General features: G+C 38.3%; 1 protein-coding gene across 1 annotated transcript; it reads right to left on the bottom strand.

Annotated features, from left to right (window-relative positions):
* Positions 1–94: 94 nt before the first annotated feature.
* COPB2 (COPI coat complex subunit beta 2) lies at positions 95–25005 on the bottom strand (the record flags this gene model as incomplete). The annotated part of the gene is made up of 21 exons (XM_079705068.1): positions 95–456; positions 710–781; positions 930–998; positions 1185–1365; positions 1454–1546; positions 2940–3154; positions 4186–4296; positions 8310–8517; positions 9190–9320; positions 9968–10111; positions 11180–11286; positions 11377–11465; positions 14502–14612; positions 15931–16130; positions 16381–16523; positions 17171–17270; positions 17959–18105; positions 19977–20125; positions 20994–21120; positions 21326–21412; positions 24952–25005. 21 exons carry the CDS (start codon positions 25003–25005, stop codon positions 361–363), a joined length of 2634 nt encoding a protein of 877 aa, XP_079561194.1. The 3' UTR covers positions 95–360.
* Between the last annotated feature and the right edge of the window lie 756 nt (positions 25006–25761).

Here is a 25761-nt window from a genome sequence, read left to right on the forward strand (position 1 = left end):
CTGATCCCCAGGTGAGGTGTAGTTTTGGCTCAGCCTTCTAAAACTAGAATCCTATCATTATGCAGAAAGGAAACTTTGAAGTATCTTCATTAATTCAAAAGATTTTATGAGATATGGTCTTAATGACAGTATGAAAAAAATCAAAGCCCACAGCAGTCTTAGTTAACAAGGAAACATTGTGATTTAGATGCTGCACATAAACTCCTCTGAAGATGAGGGCATTGTGCTCCCAGTGGGCCACAGCATCTACATATAAAAATCTAAGGAGTTTCTCAGGAGTCCAAAGCACTGTGGTCAGTGTGATGATCAATACCTGTCCATAATAATGATCTGTTTAGTTGAGTAAATGGGAAACATTATTCAGTCATCCAAAATATCTTCATCCAGGTTGATATCTGTTGTGTCAATATCTTCTAATTCCAAATTATCCAAATCTACTTCCAGTTCAAGTAAACTCTGCAAAGAAAAGGAAGAGGGTGAGTTATATGGTACTGTGTTAAAGCAAAGTTATTAAAGAAAAGTTATCCGTGATTCATGATCCAAAGAGAACTAAAACAACAGTCAAAAAGGGGCATCTTCTCATTTCAAAACCCCTGCTCTGAAACTGATTCCATCACTTAAAATGCAGAGGCCTGCACATCCTGCAGACATTTGCGGGGAGGGAGGGTGAGGCTGGGGTCCAATAGGAAGTTGGGTATGATGTCCGTACCTTTTCTTCTTTGTTGTCTGTGGCGGGGGCCACAATAACAGGAGTAGGAGAAGCAGGTTTCCCATCAAGTTCCTGAAAACCCAAGTAGAAACACATGAAAACAAAGGAATTTGTTCAGGAATTTGAAATTTTTCCCAAAGGGAAGGCAGATCAGGATTGGGAAGTGGGAAATGGTACTTAAAATCAACAGATCTCAACCACTCTCTCATGTCTGACTGACCTGCTGAGATGCACATCTTGAGGGCTCAAAGCCTTTTGCCTCTTCCATAACATTTCTTTCTTCATTTGGCTATCAAAGAATAAAACAATGATGAAATGAAATATTCTGAAAGCATAATTCATCTATAAACTTGGCCTAAATCCCAGATACTAGCTCTTAATCGAACCATAATGTATGTGGTGCAGTTCAAAACCTTAAGCCGTGAATGCCTTTCCACCCTGTAGTCACACGGGATGAGGCACCCCAGGCACTCACCGTGACAAGTGGGTATTGTTTGGCCGGCCACAGGTCAGCATGTGTTTCCTTCACCCATTCTTCTACAACGAAGGCTTCTTTTAATCCAGGAAAAAGGTTTTCATATTCTGTTGGATCAGCAAGGGATTCTGCTGCTTTCTGATTGACTTTTGAGAGATTTTCCCTCCAGAGTTTCACCACCCTATTACAGATATCATAGAACCATTGGGAGACTGTTAGGGGCTCTGTTTTTATCTGAAACATTTCTTCCTAAAATGAAAAGTCTGTACCTTGAAACCTGACTGGGTAAGTAAGTCCGTGCCAGGAAGGCAGCTTCTGGCAGTCGTCCAGTTCTAATCAAGAGCTCCAGGCAAGCATCAAGCCTAAAGATTAAAAAGGAGAGGCACTGTTACCAAGAATAAACGCTATAATAATGGCACTTACCACATTAGAGAAATGTGGGTTTAGTGCTGGCAAGTCAGCACTCCCTCTCCAACTCACACATACACCTCTTTTCTGTCACTGAGCCACTACTTGTCATCACCAGTGTGTTACATAATGGACTCCAGAAGTGTGAGAGATTTTTCAATCACCTTAACTTCCCTAAGAAGAATCTAAAGGGGCTTTTTAAAACAAGGTAGCTTAGATGAGCACATTTAAGGGCTTCAGAATATGAAGAGCAGAAACTCGGTTTCACAAATATAGTTTTGAGGGCAGCATCTCTAACATGGACTGTGCTGGACAATCCAGTGGTGCCCAGTAGGAAAATATCCAGGTGTCCATTTTCTTTTTTAACTTTTTCCTGTGTAAGTTTGATAAAGTGGATAACGTGCTTTAGAACTCAGAATTTTTTGGATTTTAAAAAGGTAATACCTTTTGGATTTTAGAAAGTATGTATACCATACGTTACATAATACCCTCAGCATCAGAGTCACAAACATCAACATTCTGCTATAACACATGAATACTAAATGCAATAAAAACAAACCAAGTGGCATAAAAGCAACTAATAATAATACTTCAGCGTTTAGGCCAAGTTTTGCCACCAAATAAAATATTCTCAGAATGTTTTTGGGTTTTTGAGTTATTAATAAGAAATAGTGGACCTATTCTTATATAAATTTACACATACATGTTATAAAACACATACACATTCAAAGTTTTTATGATTAAGCGTGAGGTTTAAAAAGTATGTAGGGCAAGTTAATGAATACTTTTGTATTTTATTTCATAATATGGTCAACTAATCATATGCACTAACTGCTAGACTTTTTAATACATGACATTTTTATGCTTTATAGTTGAAATCAAATCTAAAAGTAACTGGCATCCTCACCCACCTTATTTTTGTTGTAAGCAGATCAGAATTATTCAACTTGGGTAAAATCACCTGCTGTTCAGGTACCAAATAAAGCAAGCAGCCCAACAGCCTCCTGCCTTCATTAAATAAAATACCTTAGCCAGTAAGTGGCAGGGCTGTTGAGAAAGCGGTTTAACATTTCTCCCAGTTGAGCCTCCCTGAGCAGCTCATTTTGCTCAAACATTTAGACCAAATGTTAGTGGTAAGAGCATCCTTTACTGAAGAGCATCCTTTGAGTTCTTCCAAAGCAGCACTGTCCTGCCTGCTCCCATCAGCAGCACCACTCGGCCAGGCATCAGTGCTGTCTCCAGGGTTCCTTCTTCATGTTCCTCTCCAAAGACCACCCTTGAAGTCAGTGCAGAAGTCAGTGCTTTATTACTGTGCCCACCTCTTTTAGACCTTGGGTTAATACTTACTTGCCCTGTAAAAAGTAGCTCATGAATGCCACATTATTCTTGCCGTCTCTCTCCGCACCCTCTGCTAGCTTGTTCACCATAGTAGCATTTCCAGAGGCAGTGGCCAAAAGCAACAGACCCCCATAATCCTGTGCATGGTGCAGGCACTCCTGGGCTAGGCCAAACTGGCATTTACTAATGGCAAGTTCAGCAAGTTGTTTCCACTTCTGTTCTGACTGTAAGAAAAGAGATTCCACATTAAAATATCTTTCAAATAAACATTTGAATTTCCAACATCAACATTATTCTGTTAGTCTGAACATTATTGTACTAACAATTTTATATTTTCTATAATTATAAAATACATATTTTATGTATACTGAGCTGTGCTTAAGTAGGTTCTATCAAAATAAGAATGGAATGACAATGTATAATGAGGAAATTGAAATTATTCACATAAGATTAATTCAAACACAAATCAAATTTAATGCTGCATGTGAATAATCATCAGCCCATTATATTTTTATTTTGTAATTACATAGTGAAACTAAAACTAACAAGTTTTAAGGTAATTAGACTGTAATTATTTTAAGGAACGATTTAATACCATTTTTTGAAGGCAGAAAAAACTTTTTATGTCCTTAAATATTTAATAATAAATATTATTTCTGTCATTTGTAGCTTCTCAGAAATCAAATAAAATGCTGCTCATTTGGATGATCTTAACATAGCTAAAATTTATTTAGTACATCTGAAATTAATTTACGAGTAAATGCTAGACTTAAACCACAACTGGGAGCCCTCAATATACAAAATATACAACGATCCATAAAAATGTCATTAAACTGTCTCAAAATGTCAGAACCCTTCTTTAAAACCAACATCTTCCTCACTAGTTTGGGATACTGGCAAATTACTGCTATGTCTGCATCCTTTTAGAGTTCCAGACTCCTTTATCTACTACTATCTTCTAGCTTTCCTTCTCTTCCAAAACAGATCTCATGTAAGATTAAAAAAAAAACACCACTTTTTCTTAAATTAGAATGCTAAGAATATATTAATAAGAATCTAATAATATATAGCTCCAATATAATCCATTTAATTTATGCAAAGATAAACATAATTCATTTTTTAAGAAGAAAGAAAGGCAACAACCTCACCAAAATGAGTGCATTTCAGAAAACTTTAAAACACAACTTATAGTAAACACATATAAGTACCTACTGACCCTTCCATCAGTTACAAAAAATCATAAATTAGTACATACCTCTGCTTCCACTGCTAATTGGTACGCAATTTTTAGTTCTCCAAGCTGAAGAGCAAGTTCAAAGCGATGCTCAGGGTCTGTGGATACTGTAAGAGCTTGCTGCTTGAAGCCCTAAACAGATGAAATATGTGTTTATGTACAGAAGAACCTGTGTGTGTAGTCTACATATACAGTGCACACACATGGCAAACAATCCATTGCTCTCTCAAACTAAATATGCTGCTGACACTGGAGGCCCCATTACTTAAATCAAACAAAGTAACAAACAAAAAATACTCTTCAATTAGAAGACAGAAAAATTAAGGAGCTGTTAAATTAACTGGTAAAAAACAGGGCAGACAAAATTCAGTCACACAACATCTACTGTTTTCTAAGCAGTGGAAGCTGACCAATGCTTGATAAACTCAAGTAAAACAACAACCAGTAAAATTTAGAAACGTAAAAGTAAACAAATGTCAAAAAGAAAAGGATTTTGGAAAGTTGACTGAACAAGAGCCACTTCAAAAAGAGAAAGACAGGCACAGTGGTGTAAACCTAGCTGTCCGTAATCTCCTGAGCTGGGCCTTAGAGATCTAGTCCAGTGCCTCAGAGAAAAGGAAGTCGAATGTAAAACCTTCCAATTTTCTATCATCGGCAGGTCATTTAGCAAACATTTTGCTTTCAGGTCCTGATATTGATCTGGTGTCATTACCTATGCCTTTACTGTTGGTCTCATGTCCAGTTTACTCATCAGCAAGTATGCCAGAGCACAGAAGTCTAAAACTGCCTTCCCATGCTCCAGTCATCAGCAACAAGCTTTTTTTTTTTTTTGCGGTACGTGGGCCTCTCACTGTTGTGGCCTCTCCCATTGCGGAGCACAGGCTCCGGACGCGCAGGCTCAGTGGCCATGGCTCACGGGCCCAGCTGCTCTGCGGCATGTGGGATCTTCCCAGACCGGGGCACGAACCCGTGTCCCCCGCATTGGCAGGCGAACTCTCAACGACTGCGCCACCAGGGAAGCCCAGCAACAAGCTTTTAAACCAACTACTGTAATTATTATATTAGCTTCTCCCTCAAGACAAACAGGGCTGATGGGGTCTTCCCTACGGGCAAGTTCTTCGGCTCCAGGGATGTGGTATATGAGACAAAAAGCTCAGGCTGCAGAAGACTTCCTCAGACTGAGAGTGAATGCTCTGTTAGGGGGCGGTCAGGATGGAGAAGCTGGACAGCTGTCTGAGCTCTGTCTGGGTAGACATTGAGCACTGCTGTATCACTGTGCTTAAAATAACTTCCCAGACTATGCAAGCTACCCTCCCTCCACTCTCCCAGGAGTCCAATGTAACAAGGCATTCTGAATAACCTGCATTACTCCCTTTCTTCCCTAGCACTGATGTAGACAATATAAAATCCAAGAGTGGAGGATGGAAGATCTATAGAACTAGTCAGATACAGGTGAGGGCAAAGCAGATGGAATGAGTGGGCTGTATACACTTACTTTTGCTTTCCTGCAAATCCCCACTGAACTGACACTTAGGGGGTTCTTTTTTAAAAGCATAAACTCCCAAGGACACACAGAAAGGCAGCAGAGACATTAGTATCAATTTTGGAAGCTCGAAAGCTGGTGGAGGAGTACAAACATTCAAGTTAAAACACTAGAGAAGACTAATCCCTAAACCAGGAGTGAAGACAGCATAGAAACAACCTGATGCACACCTCAGAATCCCCAGAGGTGTCTCGTGAAGGGTAGTGCTAAAACCAGCAAATAAACAAAACTGCCTGAAAGTCTATATAAGAAGCAGTTAGATACCCCAGGTCCCCACTCCTCTCCCCGCCCTGAACTCTTGACACACACAGAAGACAGGAATCTTGTTCTTTGGAGAGGGTAAACTAGAGGGTCCCCAGTCTGAGGGATCCCTGAACACCCAGCAGGAGTGCTGAGTGGCAAAAGGAAAACAGGAGATTATAAGAATGGATGTTGAGACTAAATATTTGAAATACTAAATACTGAGACACCAAGCCATACTCTGCTCAGCCCGCACAAGGATGGTGACTGGGGAGCTTCTCTGTAAACTAACCAGCCAAAGGGGTAAGACTTAAAGATACTAAAATGTCACTGAGGGCCATATGCCAGCCTGAACAGTGCCTGGTACAATATTAAGTGCTCATTAATTTCACTAAATGAATAAATGAAGTCATTAAATTCATTAGATGAAGATACTGACACTGATTGAGGCTCCCCAATCAAAAGGTCCAGCCACATCACATATTTTTAGTCCAGCCAATAAATTCACCCATAAACTCAGATCTTTTGACCTGCTTCTTAGACCTCCACTCTTAAATGAGTGCCCAAAGATCATCAGATACCTGAGGAAAATCTTTAAAAGGAAAGACAGAGATCAAAATGAACCAATAACAGCAATCAGAAGAAAGCATACCATATAAGGGGAACAGAAAACTCAACAACAAAAACTATCATTCATACCCTTACAGAGGGTATGAAGAGAAACTTTGATCCATAAACAAGATTTAAAAAGCCCAAGAATAACAAAATGAGAAAACCAGTGCAAGAGGTCCAACATCTGAATAACAGTTGCACAGAGAGAATATAGAAAACGAAGGAAATCAACAGAGAAATGATTCAAGAAAATCTCTCAAAAATGAAGCAATGAGTTTCCAATTAAGAGAGCTCATCTAATACCCAGCAGAATGAACGATAATTGACCCCTACACCAAGGACCACCATCATGGTAACATCACAAGACAATAGGGACAAGATCCAAAAAACTTCCAAAGAGGAAAAAACAGATCAGGTACCAAGAATCAGGCATATAAATGGCTTTAGACCTCAACAACTAGAAGCTAGAAGGCAGAAGGCAAAATAGAATTTCGTCTTCAAAATTCTGAGAGAAAATCATCTCCAACCTAGAATTCTTTATCCAGTTAAATGGCCAAATATGTTTTAAAGTAGAACAATGGCACTTTCAAATAATCAAGGTCACAAAAAAATTTACTTGCTATTAATAAATAACCCTTTTCTCAGGAAACTACTGAAGGACGTACTCCAGCAAAATGAGGGAGTAAACCAGGAAAGAAGATAGGGAATATAGGAAACAACGGATCCAACTCAAGAGAGCCAAAGGGAAGCCCCAACACGATGGTGAGGGGATATGCGTGATGAGGGCAGAAACCAGTTCAGCCTGAAGCAGACTGAACATACTGAAAGGAGATTTCAAGGAAATCTGGAGAACCATCAGAGTGGGGAGAATAACCCTAAGCACATAGAAAAATAAGCAAAGTTTAAAAAAAAGAAACAATTATTAACTCCAGGGAAAACAAACAACTGCAAGAAGAGAAAGCTATTGCTATAATATATCACATGGCTCAGCTATGAACAGTGTTTACACAGCCACAGTAATACAAACAATTAATACCAATTTAATCAAAATTATGATGTAACTATATTGGGAGGATAAGGAATAGGAAAGTGGCATGTATTGGTAGAAGCAGGGGGAGTGAAAGAAAGATAAATTCCTCATCTTGTATAGAGTGGAAAGTCCCAAGAAATGCCTAAAGCTGAGAAACAGCAATATAAGCGTGTTAGACATGTGGAAATAAATGCCAACAGAGTCAGCTAAAAGAATTACAAGTGATTACCGCTAGGGAGTAGAAATGAGAGAGGGAGGGAGGGCTGTTTGTTTCCTAAGCCTTGCAAAACGTTATACTTTGTGCACACATAACTTTGAATTTATACTAAAAATTGCTACAGTAAGGAAAAGGCTTATCAGTAATGGTAAATTTTATGTATATTTTACAAAGGGAGAGAGACAGACAGAGAGAGAGAGAGAAGCCAGCTAGGATAGAGAAAAATGCAGCATAAAAATGAAAATACTGATAGAACAGAAAAGAAGTCTACAAAAAGGGAAGACTAATAATCACCTCCAACATTTAAAGGGGGTGCGAAGGGCAATGAGAAAGGAGGAGGAGGAGTGTAACAAGTGACTTAAATTCACAAGAGAAATTCCACTGCCGTAAGGAAATCAGTGGCGGTTAAGAAATAAAGTTCTTCCAATTCGTATTAACATTCTTTCCAATTGCTGGTTTTCAAAAACGCACACAAAACGAACCACCGACCCCCACCCCCGTACCTGCTTTTCCAAGAAGTGAGCAACCCTGGTCCTTTGCTCTTTCGGAATGGTCGGGAGGACCTTATCAGCCATGCTGAAGTCTCTCCGCATGACAGCCGTCTGGTATTCCAGCACTGAAACCAGCAGGGAGTAGCTAACGATGTTGAGCTCCTTATCCCCCAGATAAAGCCTGTTGTCTTTAGGAATATAGCCCAGGAGATACATCGTCCTGTAAGAGAAACGGAAACTACTTTAGAACTAAGCCCAAATCAGTACATACACACACTCTCTCTCTCTTGCAGTCACTCACTCACTCTGCCTCTTGCTCAAAATCTTTCCATTTGATTGATGCAAGTTTGGTTAGCAATTGCCACCTATTAAAACGATAACGCTGAAAAATCAGGCCTATCATTGTTAACAGCCAGCAATTGGTTTTGTTTATGTTTAAAAAGTATGCTTTTTGGACATATAAACACTACCAAACGTAAGGTAGATAGCTAGTGGGAAGCAGCCGCATAGCACAGGGAGATCAGCTTGGTGCTTTGTGACCGCCTGGAGGGGTGGGATAGGGAGGGTGGGAGGGAGACGCAAAAGGGAGGGGATATGGGAACATATGTATATGTATAACTGATTAAATTTGTTATTAAGCAAAAAAAAAATAAAAAAAATAAAAAAAAGAGCTCTTAGAAATTAAAAACTAAATAGGATTAGAGGACAAGGTTGAGAACAAATCCTAAAAGGCAGTATAGGCAGTATCTTTTTGAGGTGACTGAAATGTTCTAAAATTAGATTGTGGTAATGGTTGCATGATTTTGTAAATATACTAAAAACTATTAAAAAAAAAAAAGTATGCTTTTAAATTTAGGATGCTAAAGACAAAAGCAAAACGATACTCAGCTACCTGTCCAGGTGGGCAATGGTGACTATTTCTCCTCCGACATAATAATTTAATCTGTTCACAGAACTTGTGTAAATGAAGCAGTCGCCTACCCACAGCCCTGTTTTCACAATTTCCTGAATCTCACCAAGAACCTGCAGGAAAAAAATAAAGTCTATTATTATCTTATTCAGCAATAGGAATCCTGTCAATGACAAAAAAACTGAATATAATGAGGGGTGATACGTAGAATAAGAAATGCAAAGAAAGAATCCTATTTCAAGAAAGAAAATCTTTCCTTGGAATTTCTACTTTCTTCACTTAAGAACAGATTCCTGGATGAGTATCTGTACTGTAAAATCTCACTGTTGCATCAAAGCTGTAATCTAAGAATGTGTTGATCTAAACTCCTAACATATATGAGACTGGCATAATAAGTATTTCAAAAAGTCTTCCAAGACACCTCCACAATGGATGATTCATCTTTACATTTGACAGCTCATTTTAAATAACTCTGGCTAAACTGTCTTAAGACCAAAACACCTTCTAACTTCCTTACTGAAAGATAATCAAAGTTAGTCTAAAGGTTTCTTAAAATCAAAGCACAAATTTCTTTTGAACAAATACTTTCAGACCCTGATCTCTGAGCCAAGATTTTAATTCTCATATTTTACCGTAACTCCTTAAATGCTTATTAGTTTCCCCAAACCTATTTTATAGTAAAATGTTACAAGGAGTGAAGTTCTGCTATAAGAATATAAATCATTTAAAAGCAAAGCTAAAGTTGTGCTGATGCAATTACTTCAAAGCCATCTTCAATGCCATCTTCAGTAACTCCCTCATGTGTTTCCTGTGCAGCCAAAACTTTTTCTGACAGATATTTAAGGATAAAAAATGACTCTTCAGTGGCAATGCAGACGAGCTCTCCAGAGTCAGACCAGAAAATCTGCAACATTACAAACAAAAACACAGATGAATGATTTCGGATTTCTGAGTGGGTATGACAAACTGCATACACTTTGTTTCCTACAAGATTTATCTTCCTACATTAAGATACTAAGTATACACTTAACAATTCTGTCATGTATATACACACCTATTTGGGAGGGTGGAAGGGCACTACTGTTCTATTTATAGAAATGGAAAGACCTAAGGGAAGCAGCAAGGAGCGCTGGCAGTAGGTGCCAGGTGTGCTGAGATTCAGAAGGGCCCTAGCCTCTTCCTTATTGCTCTAGGATAGTGTTTCTCACTCTTTTTTTTCTTTCCCATTATGACCCCCACCCCAAACCTTTTTTAGGCATTTTTTTCCCAATCGTCTTCCCCTGAAGTTTTAGTATCACAGATACTATATGTCTATACATATATTAATACATAAACATATACATAAGGTACACAAACACATAATGTGTATAAACATATGAGCATCTATGCTTTATAGATAAAGAGAGTACTTTTTTTCATCAGTTGGTTTCAGGAACCAATTTCTTCCCCCTAGGGGATGACGTCCCCCTGCTGAAAATGCATGCTCTAGAAGACAGAACCGGGACCCTGGGGAGGTGGATTTGTCTCCACAGATAATTTCCCGACAGTTAAAGCTGTCAAAGAAGCAGGCAGATCTAAAGGTTGAAAACGTTGTCACTGCAGAACGGCTACCTAAATTTTAAACAGCCATTATCAGGTAAAGCATGAAAAGGCTTTCTGAACTGAGTGGGAGACTTGCAGGCCCTTCCAGGTCAAGAACTCCCTGGCTACTTATCTTCAAAGCATTAAAGCCATTTAAAATATGAACAGTACTTGGCATTTGTATAACTTTTTATACTTTTCAAAAAGCCCAACATCTACTGCCTCACTCAAATACCACGACTCTACTTTTCTAAGCAATCCTGAGGTACATGGCACTGTGTCCAGCACAATGGAACAGGGACAGCAGGGTACAAGGATGTTTTCTGGCCTCAGGGACTCAGAGCTTGTCACAAAGATGTACACTCCAAAAACAGCAATGGAGGGAGCTCACGTGTTTGGGCTGAATTTCAATTCTGCGTATGAGTTCTGTATTGTCCCAGTCATAGAAAGCTAAGCCATTTACAGATCTGACTCCCAGTAAGAAGCCTCCATAGATACCTAAAAAGAACACAAAAAAATGTAGATCTTCAGATGTTTCTGAGCCATTACAAAGCTTCTAAAATTGTATCATATATAAACAGCACTCACTTTCAGCTCCAAAATCTGGTTTAAATGATTTTTTTTCCTTAAAGTTCTTAAATATCTTTACAACACTGTTGCTCTCTCTTATTGCGTATCTAGGGGGGGCGGAAAGGAAAGCAAACATAGCATATTATGTATATACTAAACTGCAATTCCACCAAATGTTACAAATATCTTCAAATATATGTGAGTAGTGAATTATGCAAAAATATAAAATAGTTGAAAATTCAATATTATATTTTTTCCTGAGAGATCAGTGACCTGCTTACAGTTGGACAAATAATGAATGGATTTCACAAGGTCTGTTACACAAATTACTAGGGCTTACAAACTATTTTAGAAGCTGAAAAGATCCAAATGTTCCTCAATAGGTGAATAACTAAACCAACTGTGGTCTGTTCATACAATGGAACACTACTCTGCAAAAAAAGGAACCAATTACCCATCCATGCAACGACATGGATGAATCTCAAAAACATTATGCTGAGCAAAACAAGCCAGACTAAGAGTGCATACCACACAACTCCACTGACATGAAACCCTAAAGAAGACAAACCTAATCTACTGGGGAGTAGGGGCTGGGGTGCTGTTAAGGGACACAAGGGGATGTTTTTGAGATGACAGAAATGTTCTATATATCTTGACTGTGCTGGTGGTTACGGATTATATCCATTTGTCCAAATTCACTGAAATATACACTTAAAACAGTGCATTTTATTTGGTATAAATTATACCTCAATAAAAGTAACTTAAAAAATAAAAACTTTTATTATAAGTGGCTCATTAGTCAGCCATGTTTGGCAACAACTTAATAAATCATATATACTCAGGCCTCTGCCTTGAAAAGGGGCTGTGGTTGGATACTCAGGAGTATATGAGGAAGTGATCTGACAAGTACTTTGCTCAAGACGGGAAAGATGCTGAACAGGGTCTGGGCCGGATAAAGCTGAAAAGAGGAAACTATCAAAACGGAGAGAGAGGTATGTTGAGAGAGGTAAGGCGACCATGCTTAAGATAGTAACAATGTACTTTTTAGTATATGGAACTGTGCATGAGTGAGTTTATTTAGGAAATTTATGAAAAGATCTTACCTCTCAGTGACCTTTTTGTTAAAAAATAAAAAGCATGCATCTTACTATGCAACAATGAGGCTTAAGTTACCCACTGCTGGCAGAAGAGGCAACACAAAATATGGGGAAAACAAAACTAAGAGAACTGTAAAGATGTAATTCAGTGTCTGAAAAAAAAGTGTAAGCCCCGAAGTTTATTACATGCACCAAACAGGAATCAAAATGGAACCGGTCAGTGACTATAATAATTGAGACATAAATTTTTCCTGTTTTTAATGAGACTATTTTATGAACATTCTGAATTCAGACAGAATTTGTTTTGTTAAGAATGGGACATGAGTAAAGAAATACTTTTATTTGAATTACGCAGCTAAATGTGGTTTGTCCCCTTTTCTCCACTTTATTTAGACATGTATAAAATTTGAGGATGCTTAAAGTTTATGCAAGGAATGAACAGACTTAATTAGGTATAAGTTCCTAAAAGGCATTCTGTAAGCCCACTACTGTTTTGAGGAAACAGGTTCCTCTGTGTTGTTCTGTTTCATTTTCAAATTAGGATCCCAAGTTCTTGATTTAGATTCTCAAGGAGGGTAATGATATATTTAAATAAAATTAAATGAATCCTAAGACTGTAAAAAAAAAAAAAAAGAAAGAAAGAATGGGAGGTAACATTACAGAAAACAAGTTTTTTTTTAAAACATCTTTATTGGAGTATAATTGCTTTACAATGTTGTTAGCTTCTGCTGTATAACAAAGTGAATCAGCTATATGCATACGTATATCCCCCATCCCCTCCCTCTTGCATCTCCCTCCCACCCTCCTTATCCCACACCTTTAGGTGGTTGCAAAGCACCGAGATGATCTCCTTGTGCTATGCAGCTGCTTCCCACTAGCTATCTATTTTACATTTGGTAGTATATGTCCATGCCACTGTCTCACTTCATCCCAGCTTACCCTTCCCCCTCCCCGTGTCCTCAAGTCCACTCTCTGTATCTGTGTCTTTATTCCTTTCCTGCCCCTAGGTTCACCAGAACCTTTTTTTTTTTTTTTTTAAAGAGTCCATATATATGTGTTAGCATACAGTATTTGTTTTTCTCTTTCTGACTTACTTCACTCTGTATGACAGACTCTAGGTCCATCCACCTCACTACAAATAACTCAATTTCATTTCTTTTTATAGCTGAGTAATATTCCATTGTATATATGTGCCACATCTTCTTTATCCATTCATCTGTTGATGGACACTTAGGTTGCTTCCATGTCCCGGCTATTGTAAATAGACCTGCAATGGCAGGGCAGGAATAAAGATGCAGACATAGAGAACTGACTTGAGGACACGGCGGGGAGGGGAAGCTGGGATGAAGTGAGCGAGTAGCACTGACATATATACACTACCAAATGTAAAATGGATGGCTAGTGGGAAGCTGCTGCATAGTACAGGGATTCAGTCTGATGCTTTGTGACAACCTAGAGGGGTGGGATAGGGAGGGTGGGAGGGCGGCTCAAGAGGGAGGGGATATGGAGATATATGTATACATAGAGCTGATTCACTTTGTTGTACAGTAGAAACCAACACAACATTGTAAATCAGTTATACTCCAATAAAGATATTAAAAAAAATTCATTGAGGTTTTCATCAAGATTACATCAGAATCTAGCATCTCTCCCCAGTAGCTCAGAAAAGGGCAGCGGCAGCTCAGGATGCCAGGTCCTGGGGAGGGCCTGCCATGGTCTTGATTTGAGGGCCTACTCTGCCTTCAGCCCGTAAGTACCAGGCCCTGCATGGGCTCCACCAAGGAAATAGGTGCTGGGTCCCCGGTTTAATGTGATTATTATATCAGATTGAGTGAGCCAGCTCAATACTGAACACAGAAAAGGCAGAGGCAGCTCAGGCTGCATAGCTGCCCCTGACCAATCTTCTAACACAGCTCTGGGGAGAACTGTTCCTTAACATGGTGAAGCACAGCCTACACTGAGCCTTGCAAACCTCTTTAATACAGCTGTACAGAGAACACCCATTGGCAATCAGGGCAAGCTGGATATGACACAGCCAAAACTTACTCTGAAGAATCGTGGGCCCACGCAAACTCCTGGGCAGACCCAAAGCTCTTGTTTCTCAGTGCCATTGCTGTGTAGATGATATATTCGCCATCACCGCACACCACAACAAACCTAGAAATTATAGAACCCAGGGAGGGAAGCACAGAGGACCAATGACATGTAAAAGTTAAGAAACAATGATTCATCTTTATGGTGAAATATTTCTAATAACAAACATTATTTCAGTTGCCCGTTACAAATGAACCTATTATCTTTTAAAGTTATATATTTCTCTGAATACGGAGCTAGACATAAATATTCCACCCAACAAATCAAAAGCAGATTATGAAGAGGGGGTTACTGCTGAAAATGTTACTGCAGTGGCCTCTCTTATAAACAAAGGGTCAGGAAGATGAGAAAGGGTGGAGGCACACAGGAGAAGATTCCCCTAATTCGACGAGCATCTGTTGAGCACCAAGATGCTTGGCAGTTTGCTCATTACATTTACACCATAGGAAGGCACTATCTTGTTGCAAGGCTATCTTCATTTTAAAGCTGATCATTCAAATGAATAAAGATATCTTACCCCAGTTTTTAATGACTGTTAAATTTATCAAAATAAACAGGATATTTTAACATTTAAATATAAGAAAAAAAGAATGTTGCATAGTCAAAATTTTCTCAATAGGCATATCGGCTGTTAGTAGATTGCCAAGGTGAAATGTAAAACTTAAGCAAGAAACATTTTATGATATTAAGGGGAAAAATGCAATGCGTTCTTAATCTTCATAAGAAAATTTTATTACAAGTAATTATGGATACCATTTACTGAACTAGGCAGCATACTTGGTTTATATACTCTGTCTTTTTTAATACCCAGGACAGCATTATAAAATGCCAAGATCTATTGTAAAGTAATTTTTAAAACTCACAGGTTTAAACTTATTGTACTAGAAACTCTCCTTTCACAAGATGTTCAGTGCTTTACAAATCTTAAGGGAGAAACAGAGCTGACGATTCAAATTACACAGAAGAAGCAGAATTATTAGCAGTCCCCATATTTTTTCAAAAGACAAAGACCTCACAACTCTTCTTCTTAAGAGCAATGAGTCAGCAAGTATTTAGAGAGCACCCACTAAGTCTCAGGATAAGACATGATTCTATGCCTCGAAGGAGCGGAAGGACACATACCAACACATTTGAAATAAAGAGTCAACACAAAACTATTCAACTGTTCAAAACTGCGTGGTGGGATGAGGCCAAGAAGGCAACTGTGCTTCACCTTGCATGCCAACCCGATCAGAAGCATGGCTGCCTGCTGCTGTGTTGAGGATTGTGAGGCCACGGCAAAAGCTCAATGAGGAATGCCCACCAAAGGGCAGGGGTGGGATATGCTGTGGATCTGCAAACATACACAGAAGCCCAGAGAGAGATTTTGGTGGTGGCTTACCGCCCATTAGGATTGTGCTGGATAGTCTGAGGGTATATTTCACAACTGCCCATATCCTTCACTGCCAGTGGCAATCTTTCTCCATCTTTAATTTCAGCATCTCCCATTGCTTTTAGGTTGGCCTGCTGGACTTCTGAATGTTTGGCCCAAATTATCTTTCCATTGGCATCCATGGACATGGCAGGTTCCTCCCGACCAAGCTGGAGGAATGACAAATGACTCTTAGCAACGAAAAGGAAAACAAAATAAAACCACAACAAAATAAAACCACGACAAAATAAACATTTTCTATTTTCATTTAATGGAGGGCTCCTTTCTTGCACTTTAAATCTCCGGAGCTTAATCTCTTGAGCTTAATGACAGAAGTGCCAGTTTAACAAAACTGGTGACTTGGAAGATAACTGCTTCCCCTATGTCCATCTATTCAGAGACAGCGTAATGAGAGATTACCTTCACAATGATGCTCCCTTCATCATAGCCCAAAGCAACGTTGTTGGACCCTCGCAGGCTGGCCACACACCATACCCTCTCCATGCCATAATTCAATGTGCTCTCAAGGCGATAGGTGCTTGAATGCCAAATACGCACGGTTCCTGAAAACAACCATGTGAATATGCCCTTTTGATTTGAACAACCAAGAATGAACTGTCAGGTGAACCAGCCACATAGAAGTCTTTATATTCAAACAGAACACACTTCCTGACAGCTTCATTTCTTGATCTACAGTCTGTGATTTTATAAAACAACATAAATAAATAATAGAAAATTTATAAGACACTAAAACTAAGAAATGTGATCTTAAGTGTGAAATAATGACAGGATTCCTGGGTACAGTGCCCACAATGTGCCAGATGCTTTCTATACGTGATTTCTTCACATCCTTTCACTGTAATCCTATGAGGCAGGTATATCTATGCCCATTTCATAATGTACCCAAACCACACATCTATGAAGTGGCAGAGGCTGAATTTGACCCCGGGCTTTTAGACTCCAAAGCACAGGCTTTTTCAGCTTTTCTCTAGCACTTCTGGGTGTCCTCTTATTTAAGTAACAGAGTCAAAACACGTTAGAATGATGCTGATAATAATGCCCCTTTACTCTTGTATAGCTTAAGTAGTCTACTCTAATAAAATATCAAAATCCTTTGAAACTTCCAATGAAAATGCAGGGCACTAGTCAGCTTAAATATCCACTTAGTAATGAGATTAAACACAGGAATAAATATTCATTTCTAACTTACCATCTTCTGAACCTGTGATGATAATTGGCAGCTCAGGATGAAAACTGGCACAAGACACATTTTGGGCGTGTCCCTCCAGTGTCTGTACACATGTTTTATTCTGTAATCAGTGCACAGAAAACACTTTTATTAGTGGCAAACAATAACTCATCCTTAATTTTCCCAGTGCACAGATACATATAAATAAGAGTGGTTATGACTCTTAACAGTATTCAATACAGAGATTTTTGAAATAGAACCATCTTACTGTGTACACATTTTCTCTAATTATTTGATAGTACAGGCAAATGTAAATGTAACTATCACATTTAAAGAAGAAAACACAACACACCCCCGAAAGATGTGGTCTTCATCTAAGTATCATTCCCTCAAATTCCTGAGATAATGTCTTTAATATTTTTATCCTGTATTTAAACACAAATTTGAGTATCTCAGTACAACTGGTTTCTAGGCCTCATTTTATTAACTGTTTACTGAAATTTTGATGTGAGAAACAAAAAAATAAAAATTTAACATACTCTTGGAGATAAAAAGTGTAGTAACATACCTAGGTTTACAAGAGTCTTTGTGGCAAAATGATTGTACCATGGTGATGTCATGACATTATTCATTTGTCTGCTAGTTTTCAAATATAAATGAAAGTCTGAGACCACAGTTCAGGTGCAAATTCTGATGCCTTAAGTTATTATGCTATAAACAGAGTTCAACAACCCAAGTTTTAACTGTCCTGTAAGAAACAGTAAGAAGCATATCTAACATATGGCAAGTAAGTTATGAAAAAACTGTACCTGATAGTCCCATATTTTCACAAGACGGTCATCTGCACCTGAAATGAGGTATGGTTTGTCGCCCCCACTGTAGTAATCAATGCAGTTCACACCTTTTTCATGTCCCTCCAGAGTGAAGTTTGGTGACGAGGAGCCCAGCTGCCACACCTTCAGAGAGCAACAGCATCTGCCAGTCAACATGGGGCCTTGCTTTTCAGAAGGCAGCTCCACCACACCCCTGACAGGTCATATAAATGCCAAAGCCAGGGGGAGAGGCGCTGAAGAATGCTCATTTCTTCACCCACTTGTGTTTGGTTTTTCTCACTTTCCTTGAATTTCCAGGGGGCAGAATCACTATAGCATTCTCTGAAAAATGCCCATTTCCAGGCTTTATCCCTAGAGATTATGATTCAGTGGATCTACAAGGAAGCCCAGGAATCTAGATTTTTTTAACAGACACTCCAGGTGTCTTGACTTTGAGAAACACTACTTTAAGGGCAGGAAATGACTTCATGAGAGATTTAATATAAAGCTAATGAAAGTGGACTTAGTAGGATGTATTAAAAGGAGAAAACTACTGTTTAGTCAAAAAATTAAAAGTATGGAAAAGTAGTCAAATATTACTATAGCACTGGTATTGAGCTTTACCTTTACAAATATTTATTTTGTATGCCTGCTACATGGGAGGCCCTGCGGGGAGTATAAAGATGTGTAAACAAACTTTACTAGAGCCAAAGATAAGACAATTTTTGTCTTCAAGATATACCTAATTTAGTGAAGAAAGTTTAAAACTAATTTCAAAGTTTCAACCTATGTCAAAAGCAAGGACAATCCAGTGAAAGGAAAAAAATAAAGTAAGCCAAAGTCCTAAGATATTCAACATATAACATTTAATAATAAACTGTCAGACAAACAGCATATAACATTTTATAAAAGTTAAAGGAAAACTAATAAAAATGTTATATAGATGTAAGCCTATACATGCAAGCAAAAGTTTATGTAATGTATATTTTAAATCTATGCATATAGAAATAATTTAAATATTACAGTGGGAAAAGGAATGTATTTACACTCACTGCAACATGTATTAAGCATCTAGTATAGGCAAGGCACTGTGCTGCTTGGTAACGTGTGTCTGTTTGGGGGAGGGAGTAACACACAGTTCCTGCCCCAAACATCAACATTTCAGGGATAAAAATTTCCGGAGACACGTTCATTATTATTCAACATGAAGGCCATAATAGAGGCAAAAAGCGATGGAAGGAATGGGATGAAAATGACTGGCTCTGTCTAGAGGTGAAATGAATGTCTGAAGAGAGCTTCTCAGAGTAAATAACTGTGCTAATAAGCCTTGAAAGATGAGTAATTCTCCAGAGGAAAAGAAATCAAAATGGCAGAATAAAGAATACTGCAGGCAGAAGGACCAGCTGAATTAGGTAAGGTTCTGTGAACATTCAGGGCTTCTCTAGAAAATGGTGAGTAGACCAGGGTTGCTGGAGATATCTCATAACATTAGCTAAGGCTAGTCTTGGAAACGCTTGTATTCCACACCAAGGCATTTGGACTTTATCCTTAGACTGGGAACTGACAAGATGGAATCCATGTTTTAGAAAGATAACTGGAAGCAGTATGGAGAAATGAAGTAAGAAAAAGAATGGAGGCAGATGACATTTAAATATAAAACAGATTAATAATCAGCAGAAGTCAACAACAAATATACTCAAGGAGAGGAAACAGTGACCTAGAGAAGATACAGGCATTTTCTCATTCTGGGTGTGCAAAGGTTTAAAAGGTCTTACGTCATATTGCTTCCACATGGAAAAACACTCCTTCATTAAGAGCACAGAGCTGCCACACTGTTCTTCTTCAACAGAATATGCCCTTCTGGATCAAAATGAGAAGTCCTATTTTGCTTCAAAATGAGCTTTTGAGAGAAACTTCTCAGACAGGAATAACTTTCTGGGCAGCCAGTAGTAAAATACCTGACACAACTATATTTCACCAACAATCATAATTGACACCAACAGTGGACATCCTACCTTGATAGTCCTGTCCAAAGAAGCACTGGCAAACTGATTGTTATCTTTGGGGTTGATCACAATCTGCATAACATAATGGGTGTGTCCTTCAAACACTTGTGAGCAAGACCATTTTTTTTCCCAGTCCCAGAGTTTAATAAGCATGTCATCTAGACCAAAAGAAAGTCTCCAGTTAGCTGCAATTTCTATTTCTTTCATTCAGAACTAAGGTGCAGAGTCTCTGTGTCTTTTAAGGCAGCAAATCTAACACAAATCATATATTCCATGTCTTAAAGAAACAGAATCGGAATTGAACAGATTTTTCAAAATGCTTATTAATTCTAAGAATAAACTTAACTCTAAAGAGTGGAGATAAAAGAGAGAGATTACTAATAGCAAATATACAAATTTCATGGAAAAAAATTTGAGACAGACTCAATGGGCTTTACAGAATGATGAAAGAGGAACAAGTTTGATTACAGTCTAAGTATGAATGAATAATGACAGCAATGACTATTTCAGAAATAAGCATTTCTCTTTTAATACAAGATTGGTTTAAAAAAAAAGTTTTGAGTTACTTCACAATCTCTAAATTAAAAATGTTTCAAAGTGCTATTACCAGTTCAGTGCAACTGGTTTTAAATGCCTTCCTAAAGCTCCACTGTTTTATACATAATACCAAGGAGAAACTAGTCTGAGTATAAAGATAAAATTGACTACGGTATATGGCAATCTGCCAAAACCTCACTCAATCAGCATGTAAATTAGCTTTCCGTTCAGCAGACATTTCAGCATCTAGACCTTCAGGTCTTCCCTGACGGGAGTTGGAGCAACTGCTATACAAATCCTAAGTAGAGCTGATATTCATTAAAATACAAAAGTAAGCAGCACTGATAGCACGTTAATGGATTTAAATAGTTTAAAGGCTGCTTGGAATTAGAACTCTGCTTGTAACAGCAGTAAAAGAATTGCAAGTCTCACTGAATGAAAATGAATTACTCAAAGAGATGCACATGACCAAAAGGGGTCATCTCTTACCGCTGCTAGTTAGAATGAAAGGCTGGGTTGGATGAACAGCAATACAGCGAATGTAGTCTGAATGAGCTTCAAACATATGAACTCTCTCCAGAGTGTTGTAGTTGAACACTCTAATCTGCATGTCATCCTAGAAATGGAAAGTTTAACACCATCGTTACTGTTATGAAATAAACTGCACAAAAAAGTATATTATAGGCTCAGGGTATAAAGCCCAGGTTCCAAAACAATGCACTAATTAACAAAACAAAGCAAGAGTCAAAGCTCTGCGACTCGCCGCCAAAGCAGCCACTGACAGGTTCAGAGATGGGTTAGAAGCGCACGGAATTACTTACCGCCCCTGTCACAGCCCAATTCTTCCTCGCAACAAACTTGGCCGCTCGAACAGGAAGATCACATACTTCAAATGTTTTCACCAGTGTCTTAAAAATTTCACAAGAATATACACTTTGAGTCATGAGAAAGTAACTGAAAAATCTATCCTGTTATATTTAAAACATCTGATTTTTTATATCACTACTAATCATAAAATATTCTCAGGCTAAAATATAAAAGTGCAACAGTCAAATGAAAAAAATAGACCAAAGATCTTTTCTTTAACAGATTCAAAGTGCAGATATTTATAAATGACAAAAGAAAACAAATGTCAACAAGATGAAGTTCCCCATCCTCTGTGCTCCAGCCCTTCCCTACTTCTCTAGCTTCAGCCTTGGCTACTCCCAGTGCCTTACCTTTGCTCATGTTCCCTCTGCCTGAAGACCCACCCAGAGGACCTTATACTCCACTTTCACAACATTGCACCTTCATAATTATGTGTTTAATGTTAATCTTTCCTGCTAAGCCCCCTGAGGGCAGGAATCTTGATCACCACTGTATACCTAGAGCCTAGAACAGCGGCTGAAAAACAATGAATGTGTAATAAGTATTTGTTGAATGAATTAGCCCCTAGTTTTCTTCTTTTAAAAATTAAACCCATAAACTCGTAAAATAAACTTATAAACAAGATACAATTCTTTTGTACACTTCAGCAATATGCTTCCATACAGATGCCGTTTCCTTTTAGTGAAGTACGAGAACACAGTGATTTAGATGTCCCTAAAGCTGCTCAGAATAGAATTATATACACAGGATAAAGGTGGAAAACTAGGAGACCCTGCTAGAAAGAGCAGGGATGAATGCATCTCTTTGTCCTCCCACTTTGATGCCTTGTTCTTTAAAATTCTGAAAATCAAACTATCACTTTTCAATCTATCTTTCTGTACAAGACAATAATGAAAAGAGCATATTCTCATTGATTAACCATGTGCACCAAATTTAAAAATAGGGACTGGTTCACAAGAACTGTTGAGCCCACTCTGGCTTCCTGAGCAAGACTTCAAAGATTCTTCAGTCAAAGGCTGAATAAGTGGGGACATAAGCTCCAACCTGCACAACCACTAGCAGCTGACTGTGATACAGACACTGCAAACAGGTAGAACATGCAACCTATAAGATGACAGACAAATGCACGAAAGCTCATGAGGAGCCAACAAATTCAGGGATCTGCTGAGCAATAAAAAATAAAGCAGCTACAGGACTAACAGTCATGTTTCAGGTCCACGTTAAGTGCTGTGGCTGATACAAATGACCTAAGGGATGGTCCTCCCACTCCAGAATCTACACAAGCTAAACAGGAGGAAACGCTACACACTCAACATGTAAACCACCAGCGAAATGTAAGAAAAGAAAGAAACACTTGTATGGTGCCTTATAGGTCTCGTACACAATTTTATCAATTTCATTTAATCCTTCTGACAATCCTGCGAAGTAAAGAAGGCAACATATCATCTTCATTTAGGTAAGTAAACCGAGCCTCAACGTGGTTAAAAGGCTTGCCCACATCATTTAATCAGCAGGGAAACTATGCAGCAGTTTCCCACTATCTATTTTACATTTGGTAGCGTATATATGTCAATGCTACTCTCTCACTTCGTCCCAGCTTACCCTTGCCCCACTGTGTCCTCAAGTCCATTCTCCATATCTGTGTCTTTATTCCTACCCTGCCACTAGGTTCATCAGTACCAATTTTTTAGCTTCCATGTATACACGTTAGCGTACGGTACTTGTTTTTCTCTCTGACTTACTTCACTCTATACGACAGACTCTAGGTCCATCCACCTCACTACAAATAACTCAGTTGCGTTCCTTTTCGTGACTGAGAAACATTCCATTGTGTATATAACATACTGATTTTTTAACTGCTGCACCCATCACCTCAAAGAGTATAATATCTTCTTATTTGAAATTCAAGTACATTTGAATTTACTTCCAAAAACCTTTTTGGCTCTTTCAAGAATTTTGCTCTCAATACACGAGTGGCAAGTAACTTCTGTTGGTGATAAAGAGAGGAGGAAAAGCAGGGAGAACCAAAAACAGATCAACCATTCAACAAAAACTGAGTATCTACTATGAGCCTGTCTGCCAGGTACCCACTTGGAATAACAATGGGAATTAACACTAGGATAATCCGTCCTCATAAAACCTCCATATTTGAAGGAAAGAAGGAAATTAAACAAAAAATTACCAATGAGATGAATTATGAAAGGGGAAGTAGATGGCCCTGCAGGAGGGCACAGAAGGGTACAGAAAGAAAAACGAAGCAAAGTACATGACCCAGATGAAGCAGAGTTATGTTACAGTAAAGCCTGGAGAAAGATAAGGGAAGTACACCCGGGCTTTAGAGCACAACTACAGTGAGATGACAGAGCTGAGAAACGGTTAGATGGAGCTGACAGAGGGGACTCCAGGGAGCATCAGGAAGCACGGTGCGGGTGGAGCAGGTACCAGTGTATCTGGCTAAGCATGAAATCTGAAAGGTTTTAAACACGTGGAGAGAGTAGATCTTCCCCCCCACCCACCCACACACCCACCCAAAAGCCGTTAACAAGCATACTCTCCGCAGCAGGGCAAAAGGAATTCACAAGATAAAGATTTGAAGTCGCAGGACAGAAAGTCTGAACTAGTGATATACTGATAAAAGGAAAGTTTATTATTCACTAGGTCAACAAATAATTACTGAGCCCTTACTGTGTGTCAGGTAATGTCATAGGCACTGGGATACAGCAGAGAACAAAGTGGCTAATGTGAATAAAATGTCACTGGTGGGACTTGGCTGACTGTGTAGTCCCTACTGTTTCATTAGAGTGATATATGCTGTAAGGGTGTTTTTAGGTTTACTCCTGAACTTGGTTCCCTAAGGCCTATTTTTGCCATCTTAAGTCCCTCAAATGTGAATTTTATCTGGATTTTAAGAACTTAATCTTGGATGTTGGGGATAATTACTGTATAAATAGACTCAAAACTGTATGGTATGTTCTGTACTTTGAAAGAAAAAGATTAAGGATGGCCAACAAAGACTGGAAAAGATAAGACAAACTAAGCTGAAAGACCTATTATTTACTCAGCTGAAAGCATTTAAGGGATATAATCTGTAAAAGGTACATTGTCATGTGTAATGAAAAGCTGACTACAAATCTCTCTCTGATATAATCTATAATTTGTATGGCTGACTGAAAGTTACCTGCATCATGCATTACAGTGAGCACTTGGGGAAAATTTAATAAAAGTAAAAATCCCATTCTTAAGATGGTTAGAATACTCACTGAATGGAAAATTCAGTACCATTAAATACTTTCATCTAGAGCAAGTGATCTTATATTGGTGTCAGTTTCCTTAATTTCAAAGTACAGCTAAAACTACCTGTCTCAGAACTTAACACTTAAATATTGGATACAATGAGCCTAGACAGTTTCTCTCACAAGCTCTACCCTCATAAGTATTAGTTTATCTTTATTAAAAATACTTCGTACCAATTTATTTAAGAAAGCAGTATGCATATACTACTGAACTCTGTTATATTTCTTCTCTTTCATTATAAACAGATTAAGAAAGTATTTCTAATAAAGTCTTTAAAAATTCCTACCTGTGTTTCATGATTCCAAACGCACACACTGCCATTGTAAAGACTCGCCAACATCCACGGCTCTGTAGGATGCAAATCCACACTCTTAACTCGATCAGATCGAGCAGTTAGCTTTCTCTTGATATCGAGTCGCAGAGGCTAAGGACAAACATAAAAAACAAACATTAAATTGCTATGCCAAATAAAACATGCTTGAGATCTTAACTAAAAACAGTGCATTATCATGCCTACAAAACAATTCAGTTTTTACTGTGCTTACAGACACTGCTAAATTACAGACACCTACTTATTCACTCATATATACAAAAATATGAGTATTAAAAAATTTTTAATTTGTAGCAGCACTTGTCAAACTTTTTGGTCTTAGGACACCTTTACAGTCTTAATTTTTGAGGACACTAAAAAGCTTCTTTTCAGGTAGATTATATTTATTAATATTTACCATGTTAAAAATTAAAACTGAGACATTAAAATATTTGTGTATTAATTCATTTTTAAAAATGAACTAAACCCATTACATGTTAAGTAAGATATTGTTATGAAAACTATAGTTTCAAAAGAAATTTAGTGAGAAGAGTAGCAATGTTTCACATTTTTGCAAAACTCTTTAAATTCTGACTTAATAGAAGACATTTGTTTTCCCATATCTGCTTCGGCCCTCAATATGTTGTGATATATTGTTTTGGTTGATGTATATGAAAACAAAACACAAAAACCTGGCTCACAGATACTGAGAACAGATTGGTAACTCCCAGAGGTGGAGTGTGGAAGAGGGATAAGTGGGTGAAGGAGGTCAAAGGGTACAAACTT

Source organism: Hyperoodon ampullatus (assembly GCF_949752795.1).
Source record: "Hyperoodon ampullatus genome assembly, chromosome: 5".
Lineage (NCBI taxonomy): Eukaryota > Metazoa > Chordata > Mammalia > Artiodactyla > Ziphiidae > Hyperoodon > Hyperoodon ampullatus.